The sequence below is a fragment of the Mastomys coucha genome, unplaced genomic scaffold (assembly GCF_008632895.1).
Source record: "Mastomys coucha isolate ucsf_1 unplaced genomic scaffold, UCSF_Mcou_1 pScaffold20, whole genome shotgun sequence".
Taxonomy (NCBI): domain Eukaryota; kingdom Metazoa; phylum Chordata; class Mammalia; order Rodentia; family Muridae; genus Mastomys; species Mastomys coucha.
The window spans coordinates 42,643,346-42,663,204 of record NW_022196903.1 but is presented as its reverse complement, the minus strand read 5'-3'; the positions used below and the strand labels follow the sequence as shown (position 1 = coordinate 42,663,204).

At 43.2% G+C, this 19,859-nt stretch overlaps 1 protein-coding gene across 1 annotated transcript in view; it reads left to right on the top strand.

Moving 5' to 3' along the window:
• Znf786 (zinc finger protein 786) overlaps positions 1 to 19,371 on the top strand; it is a 46,065-nt gene extending 26,694 nt beyond the window's left edge. The window contains exons 5-7 of the mRNA XM_031384010.1: positions 9,962 to 10,088; positions 13,685 to 13,840; positions 17,173 to 19,371. Coding sequence (XP_031239870.1) covers positions 9,962 to 10,088; positions 13,685 to 13,840; positions 17,173 to 19,187 — 2,298 coding nt within the window. The 3' untranslated portion in view covers positions 19,188 to 19,371. The remainder of the gene's footprint in view (positions 1 to 9,961; positions 10,089 to 13,684; positions 13,841 to 17,172) is intronic.
• The last annotated feature ends 488 nt before the right edge of the window (positions 19,372 to 19,859 follow it).

Sequence of the window (19,859 nt, the reverse complement as noted above, 5' to 3'; positions counted from 1 at the left end):
GAAAAAAAGAAAAAAAAAGAAAAAAGAAAAAAGAAAGAAAGAAAGGTCTTAGAAGGCAAGAAAAAAGCCTGATATGATGGTACTTTCCTTTAGTCCATGCACTAAGAAGCAGAGGCAGGAATATTTCTGTAAGTTTAAGGCTAGCCTAGAGACATAGCAAATTGCAGACCATTTGGAGCTCTACAGTGGAACCCTGTTTTAAGGGTGGGGAGTAGTTTCCCTGTTGATTGTTAGATGTTCCTACGGATACTAAACATGGACATTTGTATTACTAAACAACCCTTGACTTCTTATTTATTTTAACTTCTTGAGGCATGTAGCCAAAGTAGTGGAGAATGAGAGTAAACTCCTGATCCTCCTGTCTCTACTTCCCAAAGGTTGGATAAATAAGACATGTTCAACTGAGCTCCACCAAGCATTAGGACTAGCTCTATCTATTCAAAATAATGATACTATCATCAAGCTGTTAAATGTTTCTTCCTCTAAAACAGTGGTGTAGAGAGAATATCTTGCTTATTATATGGATACATCAGCTGTCAATTAAAAAGCCTATGGCCTTAAATAGGAGGTAGAGCATCCAAGAGGCAGAAAGGATTCTGGGCACGAGATTTGCCCAGGGAGATGTGACAAGGGATGTATGGTGTCACGCAGCACTCGTCTACTTCAGTTGTGTCTGCATGACAGGTCTGAAAAACCTGATCATGGACCTGAGGTGTATGGCTTCAAAGGGAGCTAGCTTGCCTCCTGAGTATTCAGTCACTGACATCTCCCAGCTCTGATGTGTTCCATATTGGTCTCTGCTAAAGTCTGTGGAGAGATCTGCATACTTTCTTTATTCAGATATAAAGGTGCCCTAAGAAATATTTTGTTATAGCTAAAGCTGAGATTTAACATTGTTTCCTGGTCTCTACAGTGTTTCAATGATCCTAATTGATTTCCTAGCTGTTATTAGCTTGGAATTTTTACAAGGGAAGCTGCCTTAGCAGACAGGGAGTCCCTAGAATTAGCAATAAAGGTCAGGCATTATTGCCTACTGGTTCCCACAAGGAAGCTGCCTTATCAGACAGGGTATCCCTAGAATTAGCAGCAGAGGTCAGGCATTATTGCTATCTGTAAACATAGAACTCTAAGAGCAGTACCACACAAGGCAGAATTTCTCTACAAACTAGAGAGTAGTTGAACAGTTTCCTGAACTAATGTTTGTGTTACAAGCCAAACCATTCCCAGGAGCTGCTAGAATGGGACTTCCTGGTGCTTACCTGCTTCAGACCACTGAGAGTTTGCTTAGGGCTGCCAAGATAGCCCAGCGGGGAAAAGCAATACTCATTTACATCTGACTGTTTGATTTTACTGACTTTGATGTGACCACTACCTGCCTATGTGGTCCCTGACATTTGCCCTGTTTCTGTATACTATATAAGCCCGATTCTTATTTTGTGCAAATACACTCAGATTCTGCACTTCCTTGTGTCGTTTCTGTTTGTCACTTGCTGAATTCTTTGCCTTCCAGGCCAGAACTCTCATCACTCTGCAGAATAAGGGGTCCCTGCAGAAACCCAGTCCGTGGCAGTATGGTACCCAGCCCCATGGCAGTTGTCAATCATCTGTAACTTCAGTTCTAGAATATTCAGTGGCCTCTTCTGGCCTCCATCTCCTGCACTCACATGATGCATAGAAGCTTACAACACCTCACACACACAAATAAAAACTAAATCTGAAAAGAATCAAATAGGGCTGGAGAGACGGCTCAGTGGTTAACAGCACTTGTTGCTCTTGCAGAGGACTTGGGTTCTGTCCCAGCACTTAAGATAGTAACAACCCTCTGTAACTCCAGTCCCAGAGGCTCTGACGTCCTCTTCTGGCCTCCAGGGACACTTCATGGACATGAATACAGACATATAGGCAGGCAAAACCAAGACACATAAAATAAAAATGAGTAAATCTTTTAAAAAGAACCTTAAATATATCCTCATGTTTCAACACATAATTGTAGTTCAGGGTTGTCATCTCAGAAAAGTGAAAGCATATGCTGTCCCAAAAACCTCCAGTGGTCATTTGTGCTGGTTACTGTGCCAGCTAGAAACTTGAAACAGCCAGAATGTCCTACAGTTTAGAATGGTTGCTTAAGCTGGTACACTTAATATCAGCTTTTCTCTTTATTTACTGTAATAAAGGTCTGGGACGATTTGGGTTCATACAGGTTTGGAAAAAACATGCTGGGAAAATGGTAATATTGCTTACCAAAATAAAGGAAATAAAATATTGACTATAACACCATTCTAGTATCAGTTCCCTGGTTCTGATATTACTACATAAAGTAGTGTGTGACCTCTGGAGGAAACTTGGTTCAGAAGACATTTTCTGTACAATCTTTGTAGCTTCCTGAGTATCTGTAATTATTCCAAGAGAAACACGGTTTTTAAAATTAACACACAAGGTAAGTATTGAGCCCAGTCTTGCGTAGCAATGATTATTTCCCTAAATAAGGTATCTCCTTTTAGACTGTATGTATGTTCTAAGACTGAATAGTCAATTACTCTCCTTGCTTGATATGTATGATTCTTTTATTATGTTGTTCATTGTGTGGAATGTGTTCAAAGGTAGCCATTGATATCATATATAAGCATAAGTATGTTTTCTTCATGTCTTTTGTTTATTTGTTCTAATTTTATGTATATAAATGTTTTGTATGTATGTATGTATGTATGTGTGTGTGTATGTATGTATATTATGGGCATGCCTGGTACCTTTGGAGGCCAGAAGAGAGCCCTTAGAACTGAAGTTACAGCTGGGCAGTGGTGGCACACGCCTTTACTTCCAGCACTTGGGAGGCAGAGGCAGGTGGATTTCTGAGTTCAAGACCAGCCTGGTCTACAGAGTGAGTTCCAGGACAGCCAGAACTACACAGAGAAACCCTATCTCGAAAAACCAAAACCAACCAACCAAACAAACAAAAAAAAGACAAACAAACAAACAGAAATGAAGTTACAAAAGTTGTTAGATGCCATATGGTTGCTGGGAACCAAGCCCAGATCCTCTGCAAAAGCAGTGTCTGTTACTTTTTTATTGCTGTAATAAGACACAATGACCAAGGCAAATTATAGAAAAAAGGCATTTATTCGAGGCTTATGATTTCAGAAGGTTAGAGTCTATGACCATCATGGCAGAGAGCATGGCAGCAGGTAGGCAGGTGGGCAAGCATGGTACTGGTACAGTGACTGAAAGCTTATAGCCAGGTCTACAAAAAGAATGGTCAGCAGCTTTTGAAAACTCAAAGCCTGCTTTCAGTGGCAGATTTCCTTCAACAAGGCTATGCCTCCTAATCCTTCCCAAATACTGCCATTAACTAGGTTCAAAATTTCAAACAAATGTACCTAAGAGGGCCATTCTTGTTCAAAACACCCCAAGAAACAAGTGCTCTTAGCCACTGAGCCATCTCTTCATCCCCCAAAACTCTTATTTTTTTGTTTATTTGTTTTTTATTTTTTGAAGTAGGGTCTCACCGTATAGCCTGGAACTCACTATGTAGACCAGACTGGCTTCACACTCATAGAGATCCACCCTCCTCTTCCTCCCAAGTGCTGGGATCAAAGATGTGCACCACCACACCCAGCTTTTACCTAGCAATTCTAACTGTGGGAAAAGTGAAGTGGGATGAGGTGAGTGATATAGAATTCAGAGTTGAGCCTTTAATCCCAGCACTTGGGAGGCAGAAGCAGGCAGATTTCTGAGTTCGAAGCCAGCCTGGTCTACAGAGTGAGTTCCAGGATAGCCAGGGCTACACAGAGAAACTCTGTCTTGAAAAACAAAAAACAAAAAACAAAACAAAACAAAAAATCAGATTTGAGCCAGGTATGGTGGGCCATGCCTTTGAACCTAGCAGCCAGAAGGCAGAGGCAGGTGAATCTCTATGAGTTTAAGACCAGCCTGATCTGAATAGTGAGTTCCAGGACAGCCAAACCTATATACGATAACTGTCTTGGGTTGGGGCAAGAGAGAGTTGCAACATAATCTAAGTGTCCCTGTAAGTGTATTCTTTTTATTTCTTTAACTAATACTTTGATGTCTGCCCACATTGCCAGAATAGGACTAATTTTCTACTTGAGAAGTGGATTAAAGAGAAATTTGGGGAAATTATACCTCACTGCTTCTCAAACTCGTTACTTCATTCTTGTACTATTAAAGCCACTTTTAATGGTAATAATTTAATAAGTAATCTCAGTCTAGCCTGAAGGTTTTATTCCTGTTTGGGGATTTATACTTTGTTTTCTCAGAACTATGAATAATAACCAACTACTTGAAATCAGAGAGAAAGGAATTCTTGACAGAGAGAAGGAACAATACAAGGTCAATTGTGAAAACAGTTTTTAGAGACTGGAGACATGGCTCAGTGGTTAAGATCACAAACTCCTTTTGCAAACAGAGTTCAATTCCCAGCATTATATCAGGAAAGTTGCCTGTAAATTTAAGTGCTCTGATATCCCTAGACCTCCCTAGAATAGCTGTAGCCATTTTATTCCATGCCTGCCAGCTATTTCATATTGTTGCTGTAACATGTCTGCCAGTCACTGACACAGAGAAGTGACTTGACTTACAGCAAGGACATCCTGACCACATACCCTGTTTTGTTCTCTTTGAATGGTCTGTATGACATTGGCTAATCTTAAGAAATTCCGCAAGCCAGCGGGGCAGCGGTGGCGCATGCCTTTAATCCCAGCACTTGGGGAGGCAGAGGCGGGTGGATTTCTGAGTTCAAGGCCAGCCTGGTCTACCGAGTGAGTTCCAGGACAGCCAGGGCTATACAGAGAAACCCTGTCTTGAACCCACCCCCCCCCCCCGCCAAAAAAAAAGAAATTCCACAAAGCTTTATGTACGACCCATCAAATCAAAGGTCAATATGAACTGTTATGTCTAAAATATCTTGATTCAGAGCTGACTGATCACAGGGCAGCCCTTTCTGCACCTTCCTATGAGATCATTGTGCTTTTTGAGATCATTGTGCTTTTTGTAGCTAACACTGAAGACTGCTACTAAAAAGCCAAAAAGTTATGATTGCAATACTCATGCTTTCTTATCTCAATGTTCTGAAATTCCTCTGCTCACCACCATCCACCACCCCCTTACCTTACTCAGGACCAATCGGCTTAAAGGATTATTATACCAGATAATACTTTGCTTAGTAAGCCAACTGCTCCCTCCCCCACCTTGTCCTTTAAACTTTTGAACCTGTTTTTTCCTATAAAAAGGCTACCCTGAGAGCAGACTAGTACCACAATTAGGTTCTTGCGATCCTGGACATTCAGTATTATGGTGTGTGTTCAATGAACTATTGGCTTAACTGAGATTGGTATATGTATGGTTTATGTGGCAATTTCCTGAATCCCAACAGTATATAGACATACTTCCAGGCAGTAAACAACCCTACCCATAAAATTTTTAAAAATAAAGAAAAACAAAAAATCAAGAGCACCCCTCCCCAGACTGTTTGACTTGGTAGCACATGCCTTTAATCACAGCACTAGGGAAGCAGAGGCAGGAGAATCTCTGAATTTAAGGCCAGCCTGGGATACATCATTAAGAACAGCCAGAGTTACATAGTGAGACGCTGCCTCAAGAGGGAAAAAGAAACCAGTTTTGCTATACATTTAAATTCATTTTAATGGTGGATTTTGGGTGGGGGTGGATGCTGGAGGGTGATGAGATGTGAGAGTCAGAGAACACACTGTAGAATGGTTTTTCTTTTTTCATCTCTAAACTGATCCCGGGAATCAAGTTGAGGTTGTCAGACTCTAGCAGCAAGTGTTTTGCCTACAGAGCTAACCCACCGGTCCCCAGGATATTTTCTAAAAGAAACCATTCAGTTGGTAATACATATATGTTCATGTCACTATCCTATGCCAAACAGGTACACGTATACTCTGACATAACTACTCAGGGACTATTTAACTTCTCTATTTACTCACTGCCAATGCCTTTTCTTTATGATACTTGAGCCAGACTCATAACACACCCGGAAACAACTTGAAGTTAATAGTCTGGTGATAAGCTGTCTTTCAATTTTGCTTCTCCCTTTCTTATTTTTCTGTCAGTGTCTTACTCTCTTCCTGGGTTTCCATTTCTCCCACGTCCCTTCTGTATCTTTCTCCCTTTGTGTATTTCCCTTAGAATCTAAGGCTTCAACGCTTTGGGCGCTCTGTCCTCACTCCTAGGGTCCACCTGTGACCTGCCGCAGAAGCCTGAGGCATGAGCGGTTAGCCTTATTTCCTAGGGCTTCTCCAGTCAAGGGAGGGAATTCCACGCATGCTCGGGTCCGTGGAGTGCTCTCAATATGGATGGACAGTATTTGTGGAAGAACATACACCTCTGGCCCTGGCCAGGTGTATCCTTAAGTGGCAACCTGTTCCGAGGGGAGGCCCTTTTTCTGGTCATTTTCTTGTTAGTCTTAGTCTCCAGAGCCCACTGCAAAGATGGACCCTGTGCACCCAGTGCTTGTCTCAGAACCGTTCTGGAGGTCCCTGCCTTCCCTCCACTCTCTTTGTCACTGTAGAGAAAGGTGACTGGCCACGCGAGGCTTCGGTGCGGAGCTGGGCTGCTCCTCCTGCCTGCAGGGGGCGCTGTGGGACGCGATGACAGCCGCGTTCCCCGGCGACGGGGCCCGGCGGTGGCTTAGGGGGCGAGCGCGAGCGGGGACCTGGGGTCGGTGCGGAGCGAATGCCCATTTTGTCGCCGGGGAAGGCGGGCGTCGCCCGGGCCAAGGCTCAGGCGAGGCGCGTCCGCGCTGGCCATGGCCAGACCCGCCCGGGTAAGGTCCCCCCGCGCGGACAGGGCTGGGGCAAGACCGCCGGGCTGCGGGGACCGAGGAGGCTGCCAGATCCCGGACAAAGCGGCGTCCGCCTGGTCGCCTGCGCCGCGGTCGGACCAGCAGAGCAAACGCCTTCCCCTTCGGGGTGGGTTTGCTCAGGGTTGCAGTGATAGCACGCGGGTTTACGGTGTCATCCTTTAGACCGCCGCTCATTGCGCTCCCCTTGAGTGTGTGAGGGAAAGGAGGGTGAAAACGGAGAGTAAAATCTACCCCGAGCACGCGCTGTTTATTTCTTGTTCTGTTGAAATTAGTGTGTAAAGGGTATGGCTGGTTTTTATTATGCTGTTCTTACTGCTCTACTAAGCATTCTTGATTATTACATAAGGGGTAAAACCCCTTGTACATTCTCAACAAATGTACAGGTTTTCAGGATTGAGTATGTAAAAGACAGGTAGCACATTAATCGTTTATAAGCTGAATTTTGAGTTAAGTGGGAGATAGCCATACCTATAGATGGAAAAATAAGCATAAAATTTTATTTTAAATCAATATATAAAATCCCTTTCAGTTTCACGAAATGACAGATATTTGTGAATTTATTCAAGATAGATAGTAGGGCTCAGGTGCAATAGCTCTTCCTAATCCAGAGGTTATGTTGTCCAACCCTCAGTGGATGCCTAAAATGGAGTATAGTAGGAGTTCTAATGTAATACTTTACCATCTTACTCAAGCACGTCCCACTATTGCTGTGGGACCCTTGCAGTTTAAATTATGATGGCAAAACTCGCATGGATTTGTTGTTGTTGTCATCTTCACAGTTTCAGAAGTTGAAGGTTCATTCTTTTTGTTTTGTTTTGTTTTTTCGAGACTGGGTTTCTCTGTGTACCCCTGGCTGCCCTGGAACTCACTCTGTAGACCAGGCTGGCCTGGAACTCAGAAATCAGCCTGCCTCTGCCTCCCAAGTGCTGGGATTAAAAGTGTGCACCACCATTGCCTGGCTGAAGGTTCATTCTTACTACAAATTTTAGTGACTTTAGCATAGGATTTTTTTTTTTTTTTTTTTTTTTTTTAAGGTAGGAAAGTGAGAAACTTTCACTTTAGTCCTAAAGGAAACACTTGGAAGCTGGACCTGGTACTGGGGAAGGATTGCTGCAAGACTTGGGCCAGTCAGTCCTGGAGAGTGAGACCTTGTTTCAAAAACCAAAACCAGTTACAACTTTACAGCTTTTCTTTGGTATTTTTATCTGAATCACCAGAATACATACTCTTGCATTTTGGTAGTGTTATTAAGAGAAGTAAGTGTGTGTGAGCACATACTTTGCTATAGAAGAGTAGATACTTTTTTGTGTGAGGACAAGGTTGTGCTTTCTTAGCCAATAACCACTAGACGCCAGAAGCACACCTTCTGAAATTGTTACAATCGAAAATGTCTCCAGGCTTTGCCTCATGTCCTACGGAGTGCTAATTGTCCTAAATGAGAACCATTAACCTAGTGTTTCTCACAGAAGAAACTGGATGTAAACAGATATAAAAATTTGTTTTGTTTTTCCTTAATACATCAGAAATTGGTGGATTTTCTTTTGTCTTTTGTTTTTTGGGACAGGATTTTTCTACATAGCCTTGACTGTCCTGGAACTCTTTTTTTTGTAAGCCAGGCTGACCTAGATTCCAGAGATCAGTCTGCTGCTGCCTCCTAAGTGCTGGAAATAAAGGAAGGCATTTGGTATTACACCTGGAACAAAATGATTGTTTTAAAATAAATGTTATAACACAAACAACTTGCATTAACTTAAAATATTGGCTTTCTGATGTAAATGTCAGTGAATCAATAGACTTTTTAAAATTCAACTCTACCTTGACTTTAACAAAAAATGAGTATAAACTTAAAATAAAAATTGAGATAATACATACTTTAGTAGCCATAGAAGACAAAGACATGCCAATAACAAATGAAGCTAAACTCAGTAAGAGATCAGCATGATGTGGGATTATAGTCATATAAAGAGTATTTTCAACTAACAGATATATAATTTTCATAGCTGTAATTTTGAGCATCAGGAAGTATCTATTTTTCTAGTCAACTATGATAAACACAAATACTAACTAGTTTTGAACTAGGGTTCCCACTCAAGGGTAGAAGTTGCCTAGCATGTGTAAGGTCCTGGGTTTAGTCTACATAGAGAAACTAACTCACTCTGTGTGTGTATGTGTCTCTCTTTGTCTCTGTCTCTGTCTCTGTATCTCCCTGTCTGTCTGTCTGTCTGTCTGTCTGTCTGTCTCTCTCTCTCTCTCTCTCTCTCTCTCTCTCTGACACACACACATACACATGTATTAATACTCAGGTTGTTTATATTCTTTGATTTAGTAACACTCACACTTAGACTCTATTCTACAACAGTAAAAGTGTTAATACATAAAGAAACACATCAGAGCATTGTTTGTAGTAAAGGTAGTCAAGCACAATGGCATATGTATTTTAATCCCAGCACTGGAGAGAAAGAGGAGGTAGATCTCTGAGGTAGATCTCTGTGAGACCTAGGCAAGTCCTGGTCTATATAGCCTGTGAGAACCTGCCTTAAAATAAATAAATAACATTTACAGAGAGAAAAGAAGCAGTATGTGTATGGACCATTAGAGGGCTCTGTCTCCTTGTGGAATATAATGTAATAATGCAATTTACCACAGTGTCAGTTTACTGCCTTGTATTGATCTGAATAAATGACCATGACATATTAAGTAAATGAAGTTTTGCACTGATTTGGTTTCACTTTTGTAGTGAATATTCCACTCAAACATACAGATATTCAGTTTGAGATGCATAGAAGATGGGGAAACATTGCTTTATTATTTAATTAAAATTTTCCTTCATTTTTATTTTAGGCATATAGGTGTTTGTCTGCATGCGTGTCTGTATATCACATGTGTGCAATGCCTCCGGAGAGCAGAAAAAGGGGCACTAGGTTTCCTAGGACTAGAGTCATTGATGGTTGTGATGACCATGTGAGAGCTGGGCTGAGCCAGCCCACAAATCACTTTTGCAAAAGAGTCTGCTGAGTTAAAAACAGCTGTCTGCTCCGGGAGTCTCAAATTACTGATGAGAATGAACTGTGGTCTTTTGTAGCCGTTATGACGGTATCTGTTTGATGTCTTTCGCTTTAGTTCCCGCTGACTTTTGAAGATGTAGCCATTTACTTCTCTGAACAAGAGTGGCAACACTTAGAGGCATGGCAGAAGGAACTTTACAAGCAAGTCATGAGAACCAATTATGAGACGCTCATCTCTCTAGGTAAGGAGCTTTCAACTTCTGTGGTAATTCTTGCAGCTGGATCTTCTGAGAGCCCCTGGTCACTGATACTCCGGTTAGGTAGCTTAGATTCTGATCCAGAAAGGCTTTTTATCTCTTTGTTGTTGTTAATACTAATGGATACATTACCAGTTTTTACTTAGAGGTAGACTTTACAGGAAACAAAGTATTTAAGACAACCTATAACATCAGTTAGAGGTAGCAAAGAAGAATGTTAAAACTTTTCCCATCACAATTTACTCGGAGATTGCCTGCTCTTCCACTGAGAAGCATACCTGCCTTGTGCCCATGAAGTACCCATGTGCCTTAACCTAGAAATTGGCTTCCTTGCAGCTTACAAGACTGCAAAAAAAAGAATGATCTTCCCTGTAGTGTGATGCTGGAAGAGTGGATGTTGAGGTGTTTAAGAGTGCCTGACTCTGATTAGGATAATGGATTTTTTTCCCCTTCTTTAGTCCTTTTTCCTCCTTCCTCCTCTTCATCTCTCCTCTTTTTGTGTGTGATTTCTTGTGTGTGATTCTAGAGATGACACCCAGGTCTTTGCATGTGACACCCAAGGCCTGTACCACTGACATACACTTACAGCTTCTTCTAAGTTCTTGTTTATTGGATTTTTGTTGCTGTTTTATAGTTGTTGTTGTTGTTGTTGTTGTTGCTGTTGTTTTGAGACAAGGTCTCATTGTATAGCTGAAGCTATCCTGGAACTCACTATATAGACCAACCTGGCCTTGATCTCACAAAGATCTACTTGTCTTGAGTGCTGGGGTCAAAGGTATGTACCAATCAGCCAGTTGTGGTGGTGTACCCTGGTAGAATATACTGATGAAGCAGAGGCAGGAGGATTATGAGTTTGAGACTAGCCTGTGCTACACATTTGTGGTGCACACTTTTTAATCCTAGAACTTGGGAGCCAGAGGCAAGTAGATCCCTGTGAGTTTCAGACCAGCTTGCTCTACATAGAGAATTCTAGGACATGCAAGGTTACAAAGAGACCCTGCCTCAAAAATGGTGTTCACCCTTACACGTGGTTAGTTTTTCTTCTCTATCAAATGAAGGTTTAAAATACATCAGGAGTTAGAGAGATGACTCAGTAGGTGATAGGTAAAGCACTTGCCTTGTCAGCATGGAAACCTGAATCCCACCCCCCACCCCGCCCCAGTACAAATAGAAAGATGAGTGTGGTGGCTCTCATCTGTTACATAATACCATCGATGGGCAAGGTCAAAGGTCAAGACAGGTGGATCCCTAGAAGAGCCTGACCCTCCATGGAAAAGTCTCAGGCCAATGACAGATCCTGTCACAAAACCCCAGGCTGTTCTTTGACTTCCATATGCATGACATGCAACCCCTCCCAGCGTACACACATGAAAAAGCATGCATAAAAATGAGCCTGTTTGGAGAAGCATAAAATAAAAGATGAAAGGCTCCTGTTTGATTCTGTTTTTTTTTTTTTATGTATAAGTGTTTTGGTGTATGTATGTCTGTGTACCACATGCATGCCTGGAACTGTAGTTAGAGGTGGTTGTGAGCCACATGTGGGTACTGGGAATTAAACTGTCATCCTCTGGAAGAACAGCCAGCGCTCTTAACCACTGAGACATTGCTCCAGCTATAGGCAGACACTTTTAACCAATTCTGTTTTCACTGGTAAAACAGTTTATTTGTGCTTAAAAAAAAATGATAGCACATTTCTTGATTTATTAATTTTAGTAACATTGATCAATTAATATGAAAAAAATGAAATATTGTCTTACTTATACTATCTCTCTCTTATTTTTCCTAGTTTTTGATGTGTTCCTATTAAATAGTTTTTTTTGTTGTTGTTTTTTGGGTTTGGGGGTTTTTTTTGGTTTTTCAAGACTGGGTTTCTCTGTGTAGCCCTGGCTGTCCTGGAACTGACTCTGTAGTAGACCAGGCTGGTCTCGAACTCAGAAATCCACCTGCCTCTGCCTCCCAAGTACTGGGATTAAAGGCATGAGCCACCACTGCCCGGCTGAATAATTTAAATTTTATTATTAATGTTTTACACGTATAAGTGTTTTGCCTGCTGCAGGTCTGTGTACCACATGCATATGTCACACAGAGGGAAGAAGAGGGTGTTAGATTCTTCTAGACTGGAATTACAGATGGTGTGGGTTGTCCTGTGAGTGCTGGGACCTGAAACACTGAAAGGATCTGGTCCTCTAAAAGAATAGCAAGTGCTCTTAGTCTCTGTGTCATCTGTCTAGCCCCTAGATTAATTTTAAAAGAATTTGAAGAAATTAAATTTAATGTATTGTTAAGTTTTTCCTTTTTATTTTTTCCCTTTTATTGAAGATAGATTCTTTTTTCACATAAATCTTGATCACAGTTTCCCCTCCCTCTCCTCCTCCCATCCCCGCCCCATCTCTCTTTCCATCTGGATTCTCTTCCCTTTTTTGTCTTTCATTAGGAAAAGAACAGCAGGGCAGTGGTGGCGCACGTCTTTAATCCCAGCACTTGGGAGGCAGAGGCAGGTGGATTTCTGAGTTTGAGGCCAGCCTGGTCTACAGAGTGAGTTCCAGGACAGCCATGGCTACACAGAGAAACCCTGTCTTGAAAAACCAAACAAAACAAAAAGAACAAACTTCTAAGGGATAATAGTAAAATATGCATATTCTGTTAACTTTATATCTCCTGACTCCTCCAGTATTTAAAGATAAGATAATTCCTTCTACACACCTTCCATATCTCCTGTTTCTCATGATAGCATATCTACTTTTTTTTAAAAATATTTATTTATTTGTTTTTATGTATATGAGAACACACTGTAGCTATATAGATAGTTATGAGCCTTCATCTATCTGGTTGTTGGGAACTGACTTTTTAGGACCTCTGCTAGCTCCAGTCAACTCTTCTTGCTCCAGTCGGTCAGCCCTGCTTACTCATTCAGTATCTGCTTGCTCTGGCCGAAAGATTTATTTATTATTATAAATAAGTACACTGTAGCTGTCTTCAGATACACCAGAAGAGGGCATCAAATCTCATTACAGGTGGTTGTGAGCCACCATGTGGTTGCTGGGATTTGAACTCAGGACCTTAAGAAGAGCATCGGTGTTCTTAACCACTGAGCCATCTCTCCAGCTCTCTCTCTCTCTCTCTCTCTCTCTCTCTCTCTCTCTCTCTCTCTCTCTCTCTCTCGTTTGTTTGTTTGTTTGTTTTTCAAGACAGGGTTACTCTGTATAGCCCTGGCTGTCCTGGAACTCACTCTATTTACCAGGCTGGCCTCGAATTCAGAAATCTGCCTGTCTCTGCCTCCCAAGTGCTAAGATTAAAGGCGTGTGCCACCACTGCCTGGTGCCTTTTTGTTTTTTAATTAAATATAAAATCATTTTATATGTGGAGATTATTAAAAAAAAAATGGCACAGTTAGTATAACAGGTCTAGGTAGACCAGGAAGTGCTGAGAGATGGGTGGCTAGTTGTATTTCTCTTCATGAAGACCCAGAGCCTATTTGTTGACATCTCACATATTGTTCCAGAAGTAGCTTTTGAAAAATTTAAAAATTATGTGGTTTATAACACTCAAGCCAAGTTACCCTGTCTGACTTTCCTGTACAGATAATGGACTGCCCAAACCAGAACTAATATCCTGGATCGAACTTGGGACGGAACTCTTCGGCAACTGGGGAGACAAACGGAAACTAGACAAAGGAATTTGTTGTTGTGTAGATGATGTGCATGCATATCTGGTTATGGAGGAGCAGTTACTTGAGAGTGAGTATTAAGATCCTATGGTCCTAATGGGTAATGGGATGCACACCTGTAATCTCTGCACTTGGGAGATGATGCAGAAGGAGGGTAGGAGCTCAAAGTTATCCTCATTGGTACAGCGAGTTCCAGTCCAACTTGAACTATATGAGATCCTGTCTCAGAGAGAGAGACAGAGAGAGAGACAGAGAGAGACAGAGAGAGAGAGAGAGACAGAGACAGAGACAGAGAGAGAGAGACAGAGAGAGAAGGAAGAGAGACAGATAGACAGAGACAGAGAGACAGAGACAGAGAGAGACACAGACAGACAGAGACAGAGAGAGACCGAGAGAAAGATAGAGAGAGGCCGAGAGAACTACACAGAGAGAGACAGAGAGAAAAAGAGAAGAAGAAAAGAGAAAAAAAAAACCATGGTCTTATCCTAGACACATCACATTCAGATTTCTTTCTCCCCACCACTCCTGCCACCCACCCCCATCTCTGATCTTTTCTTCCTGTCTGACTGATCCGAGGCTTGATGTTCCATGTATTTTGGAGAAGGGCTGTAAGGCATAGTGGTCAGGCACGCAAACTCTTCAGCCTGAGTCTGCTCTCTCCTTTTCTAGGGGACAGGCATAATTTCTTTTCTACTGTTGTGGTAAAAACACCATGACCAAGACAGTATTGGGGGGAGGTGTCGGGGGGTGGCTTATGGTTGCAGAGGGTTAGAGTCCTTGTCTATCATGGCAAGGACTGTGGTAGCAGGCAGGTAAGCATGGCACTAGAGTAATAAGGGAGAACTCACATTTCAGTCCACAAGCAGAAGCAGAGAGAGCCAGCTGTGAATGGCATAGTCTTTTGAAATCTCAAAGTTCACCCCCAGTGACACACATCTTCCAATAAAAACCTCCTAATCCTTGCCAAACAGTTCTACCAACTGGGGTTCAAGTATTTAAACATATAAGTCTGTGGGGGTCATTCCCCTTCAAAGCACCACCATGACTTTGGACAGAGTATTTAAACTCTTGGCGTATAAAAATGCAGCAAATACAAGAACCTACAACATCGTGTTAGGAGGGAATGATGTATTCGGTGCTGAAGAGGATGTTGATGGAAGCTGTTCTTCGTAATGAATGAGAAAGAACAGAGCTGGGTTTGTCTTTCTGTACCTTTGTGACCAAAGCAGTCTTTGAGCTGTGAGCCCCTCTATCAAAAGAGAAGTCACATACTACCAGTATATATAGTACAGTATAATAATTCCTATTCCCAAAGTGAGGAATGGAGGTATAGTAAGAAAATAGAGGACGAAAGCAAGATCCATTTCCAGCAGGGCAAACAGTTAACCTGCAGCTCCATGTCCATCACCTAGGGCTATGATAGACTCATCTAGGAGGCTCCACCGACCTTGGGCAGCTCCATTTCTCTAGTCCTGCCCCTGTAGTACATATGAGCTCTCTCCTGGACCAGCTCCAGTTTGTTCCTGCAGCTTTCCTGGCTCCTGGCATCTCTAACACTTGGGACTGTACTACACTTGGGCTTTACCTTCCTAGCTTCACACATGATTTCTAAGAGACTCCTTGAAGGAAATTGGCCCTGTCACATGTTGCCTGACCCCAGTCGCTGTCTAGAACTGTGGTGCAAGCCTCCATTACCCCTCTACTCTCGTATCATTCACGCTTATAAAACCAGTACCACATGAACAACACTGCCAAGCTCTGTTGCCAACTTGAGATGTAGCCTGGCCCTTCTAGATCACATTTACAACAGCCTCTGTGTGCTGACTGTATCTCTATTGGCATTCTGGTCTTCCAGATTCCCAGGAGAATGGCTTGCTAAGCTCTGGTAAAGTCATTCTATGGCTTCACTTGTGTAAAATGCTATACTCTTACACATTCCTTCCACAAACCAGCTTCAATGGCTTAAGAACCACATAGTCAGGTTTACTCCAGCAATGATCCCAATCCTCGGTTCCAGTTTTCTATATTAGTTACTTTTCACATTGTGAACAAATACATGACAAGAAGCAATTAAGAAATGGAGGGCTTATTTTGACTCATTGTTTGCGGAGATACAGTCCATTGTGTGGGGAAGACTATGATGGCAGGAATGTTGGGTGGCCACACACATTGTACTTACAGTTAGAAACAGAAACCAATGAGTGTTTGTGCTCAGTACTCCCCTCCTCACCCCCCCCCACTTTCATTTTTATTCAGTCTGGGACCCACCTCCCCATCCCATAAAATCATGCCATCCACATTCAGGGTGATTCTTCCTTGAATAAATCATAGAATTTGTTATATTTATAGATTATGGTATTTGTTAGGGCTCTGTTAGGAAATGTTTGTGACCATCACATTGTGACTCCAAGAACAGTGTTTTTAGAAAATGGAACATTGATATTCTTTCAGTTGTAATGCTGTTCAGAAGTTATGGAGGATACAATATGGCCAGTACCACAGTAACTTATTCACAACCCTCTTTATGCATTTTTGTTTTCCTGTTTTTACTTATTTTTAAAATTTATTTTATTAGGCCAAGCGTGGTAGTGCATGCTTTTAATTCTGGCCCTTGGGAAACAGAGACAGGCAAATCTCTCAAATGTGAATCTAGCTGGGGTACAGAGCAAGTTCCAGGCCAGCCTGGGCTACATAGAGAAACCCTGTCTCAAAAAAAAAAAAACCCTCTAATAATTTATTTTAGTATTTATATGTATTGTGTATATGCCTGTGTGAATTTATGTGCTCTGTGCGCATTCAGTGCCCATAAAGACCAGAAGATGGAGTTCAATCCCCTGGAATTAGAGCCATCATGTGGGTGCCAAGAACAGGACCTGGGTCCTCTACAAAAGCAGTCAATACTCTTAAACCTCCTATCTGTCTCTTCTGCCCCATTTCCCTGTTTTTATAGGATAAAGGGCCCTAAACCAGAAGCAATTAGCCTGGCAAGGTTTCCACGGTGGGCAAGTGAGACTCATACCTGTGAAGTCTGTTTCCTACCCTTAGACCCAGCCTTTGAGACTGACATTTTCATCTTTCCATTTCATTGTAACATAGACCTGCTCAGTTCAGTTTGTGCGAATGGTTACTGAGCTCATTCTGGTCAGAAAGTAGAAGCACATACTGTGGTTTTGTAGTTATTGGGAGCAGGGTGTTCTGTATACCACAGGCTCACCCACCACCACAGGCTCACCCACCACCACAGGCTCACCCACCACCACAGGCTCACACACCACCACAGGCTCACACACCACCACAGGCTCACCCACCACAGGCTCACCGGCTTATGAACCACTTTGTTGCTGATGATTTTCAGTCATGCCATAGATAAAAGATTTACTGAATTTTTGTTTTCATTTTCAGGTAGCCAGCAAGCTACGATGTCAGGAAAAATCACATGCCATTTCCAGTTGAATCCTCTGGAGAGTCAGCATGCCTTGGGACTTGCTTTAGGACAACGGGAAGAAGCTTCTCTCAGACACGATCAAGGCATCAGTCTCATAAACAAACAAACACACCACCGTGAGGCTTTGGATTCAGTGGTGCAGAGCTCCAGTGAGGCTGCCCAAAGAAAAGTACTCTCAAGTCACAGAACTCTGTCTCTCCCTGGCTTGCAGAGAGTTTCCTCTTGGCAGAGTACCCACCACTCTTGTCCAGTCTGTGGGGAAAACTCTTGGGAGAAGAATCACTTAGTGAAGCAACAAAAGGGCCACTCCAAGAGCCTATCATGTAAGGTCTGGAAGTTCAGCAGACAGGCTGATGCTAAACATCAGTGGAACATCTCATGTCCCGAATGTGGGAAGAGCTTCTGCCTGATGCAGAACTTGACGAGACATCTAAACATCCATACAAGGAAGAGACCACTCCAGTGCCCTAAATGCAAAATGTGCTTCCATCATGAGCATACCCTTTTCAGCCACCGCCAGCACCCCAAATGTGACACGAGCCTCCTGACGGATAGCAGTGTTCACCTGTGTCAGCAGATTCAAGAGAGTCCAGCCTTCTGGAGAGAAGATACCATTGTGCCTTCAAGACAGAAGTCAGGTCCCAGTCAGGACTGCCATGACTGCTGCCACATGGGTAGCCAGCCGAAGGGCCTGCAGTGTGGCTGCATCCTAGGTGAGGGCAGACCCTGCTTATGCGGAGAGTGTGGCAATTGTTTCCTCTCACAGTCTAAGCAGGCAGGTATCTGCAGGGCACACACAGGAGAAAAATCCTTTCAGTGTCCAGAAAGCCACAAGCGCCTCTGCCTGAGAGGCCTACAGGATGTCCACCAACATGTGCATAGTAGAGAAAGACCATTCTTCTGTATAAAGAGTGGTCAGGGATTCACCAAACATTGCAGGCTCACAGAACACACCCGAAGCCTCAGCGGGGAGAAATCTCTCTGGTGTGCCCAATGTGGAAAGAACTTCAGCCAAAAGGGACAGCTACTGAGGCACCAGCGGCTTCACCTAGAGGAAAAACCCTTTCAGTGCACAATGTGTGAGTTGCGTTTCCGTCTGAAGAGCAGGTTGAGGGCCCACCAACTACAACATGGTGGAGAAAGGCCATTCTCCTGCAGCGAGTGTGGCCGAGCCTTCACCCATCAGTGCAAGCTCCGTGAGCATCTGAGAGTGCACAGTGGAGAGAGGCCCTTTCAGTGTCCCGAGTGCCACAAGAGCTTCCGCCTGAAGGGCGTCCTGAAAGCCCACCAGCGCACCCACAGCAAGGAGAGGCCATTTTCTTGCGGGGAATGTGGCAAGGGCTTTACAAGACAGTCTAAGCTCACAGAGCACTTCCGTGTCCACAGTGGAGAGAGACCCTTCCAGTGTCCCGAGTGTGACAGGAGCTTTCGCCTAAAGGGGCAGCTGCTTAGCCATCAGCGCCTACACACAGGAGAGAGACCTTTCCAGTGCCCGGAGTGTGGCAAGAGCTACCGTGTGAAGGCCGACATGAAGGCGCACCATCTGCTGCACAGCGGGCAGATGCCGTTCTCCTGCCAGTGTGGGAAGGGCTTTGCCAAACAGTCTAAACTCGTGGAACACATGAGGACACATACAGGAGAGAAGCCTTTTCAGTGTCCCCAGTGTGACAAGAGCTTCCGGTTGAAGGCTCAGCTGCTCAGCCACCAGGGCCTACACACAGGCAAGAGACCTTTCCACTGCCCCGAATGTGACAAAAACTTCCGAGAAAGGGGTCACATGCTCAGGCACCAGCGTATCCACAGGCCCGAGAGGCCCTTTGCCTGCAGTGACTGTGGGAAGGGCTTCATTTATAAGTCCAAACTGGCTGAGCACATCCGAGTACACGCAAAATCCTGTCAGGTTCCACGTGAGCCTGACATTAAGAAAAGGCTTAGCCAACTGTTTGCAATGATAGAGGCTGACTGGAGTTGAGGTAGGTAGGAGGTCAGCTCTATGGGCAAAACTTAATTGCCAGGGCAGCCTGAAGAACTGTGGCTAAGCCTACTGGGAAGCAGGTTTTAGGAACAGGGGCTCTACTCATCTAAAATTTAAATTCAAAATGGGAGACTATGAAGAATTTTCTTTTTTGGGATACCACCAATTAAATCCTCTCCCTTGGTAAAAAGAAGTGTTTGTTCTTCCTCCCACTTAAGTGCATTTCACCCAAAAGCAGTTAGTTCAAAAGTCCCATCTTAAACCAGAAGGAAATTCCTCCAGTGCCACTGTCAAAGCTACAAAAGGGGGTGGTATCTATTTCATATCAGCTCTCCTCTTTTGTTCCTTCCAGAGTATAATTTGGTTATATACAGTGGATTTTATCTCTGTTGTGATATGCTTTGGGTTTGCTATTGATTCACTTATTTTGAAACCGGTAAGATGAATTCTCTGAATTTCATGTGACTATTGAAATTTCTCCTCTATGCTCTTGATGATTAATTAATGTAATTAATGTGTAGTATGGTCTTAAGAAAATGCTGATAGCTGGGCAGTGGTGGCGCACACCTTTAATCCCAGCACTTGGCAGAGACAGGTGGATTTCTGAGTTCGAGGCCAGCCTGGACTACAGAGTGAGTTCCAGGGTAGCCAGGACTACACAGAGAACCC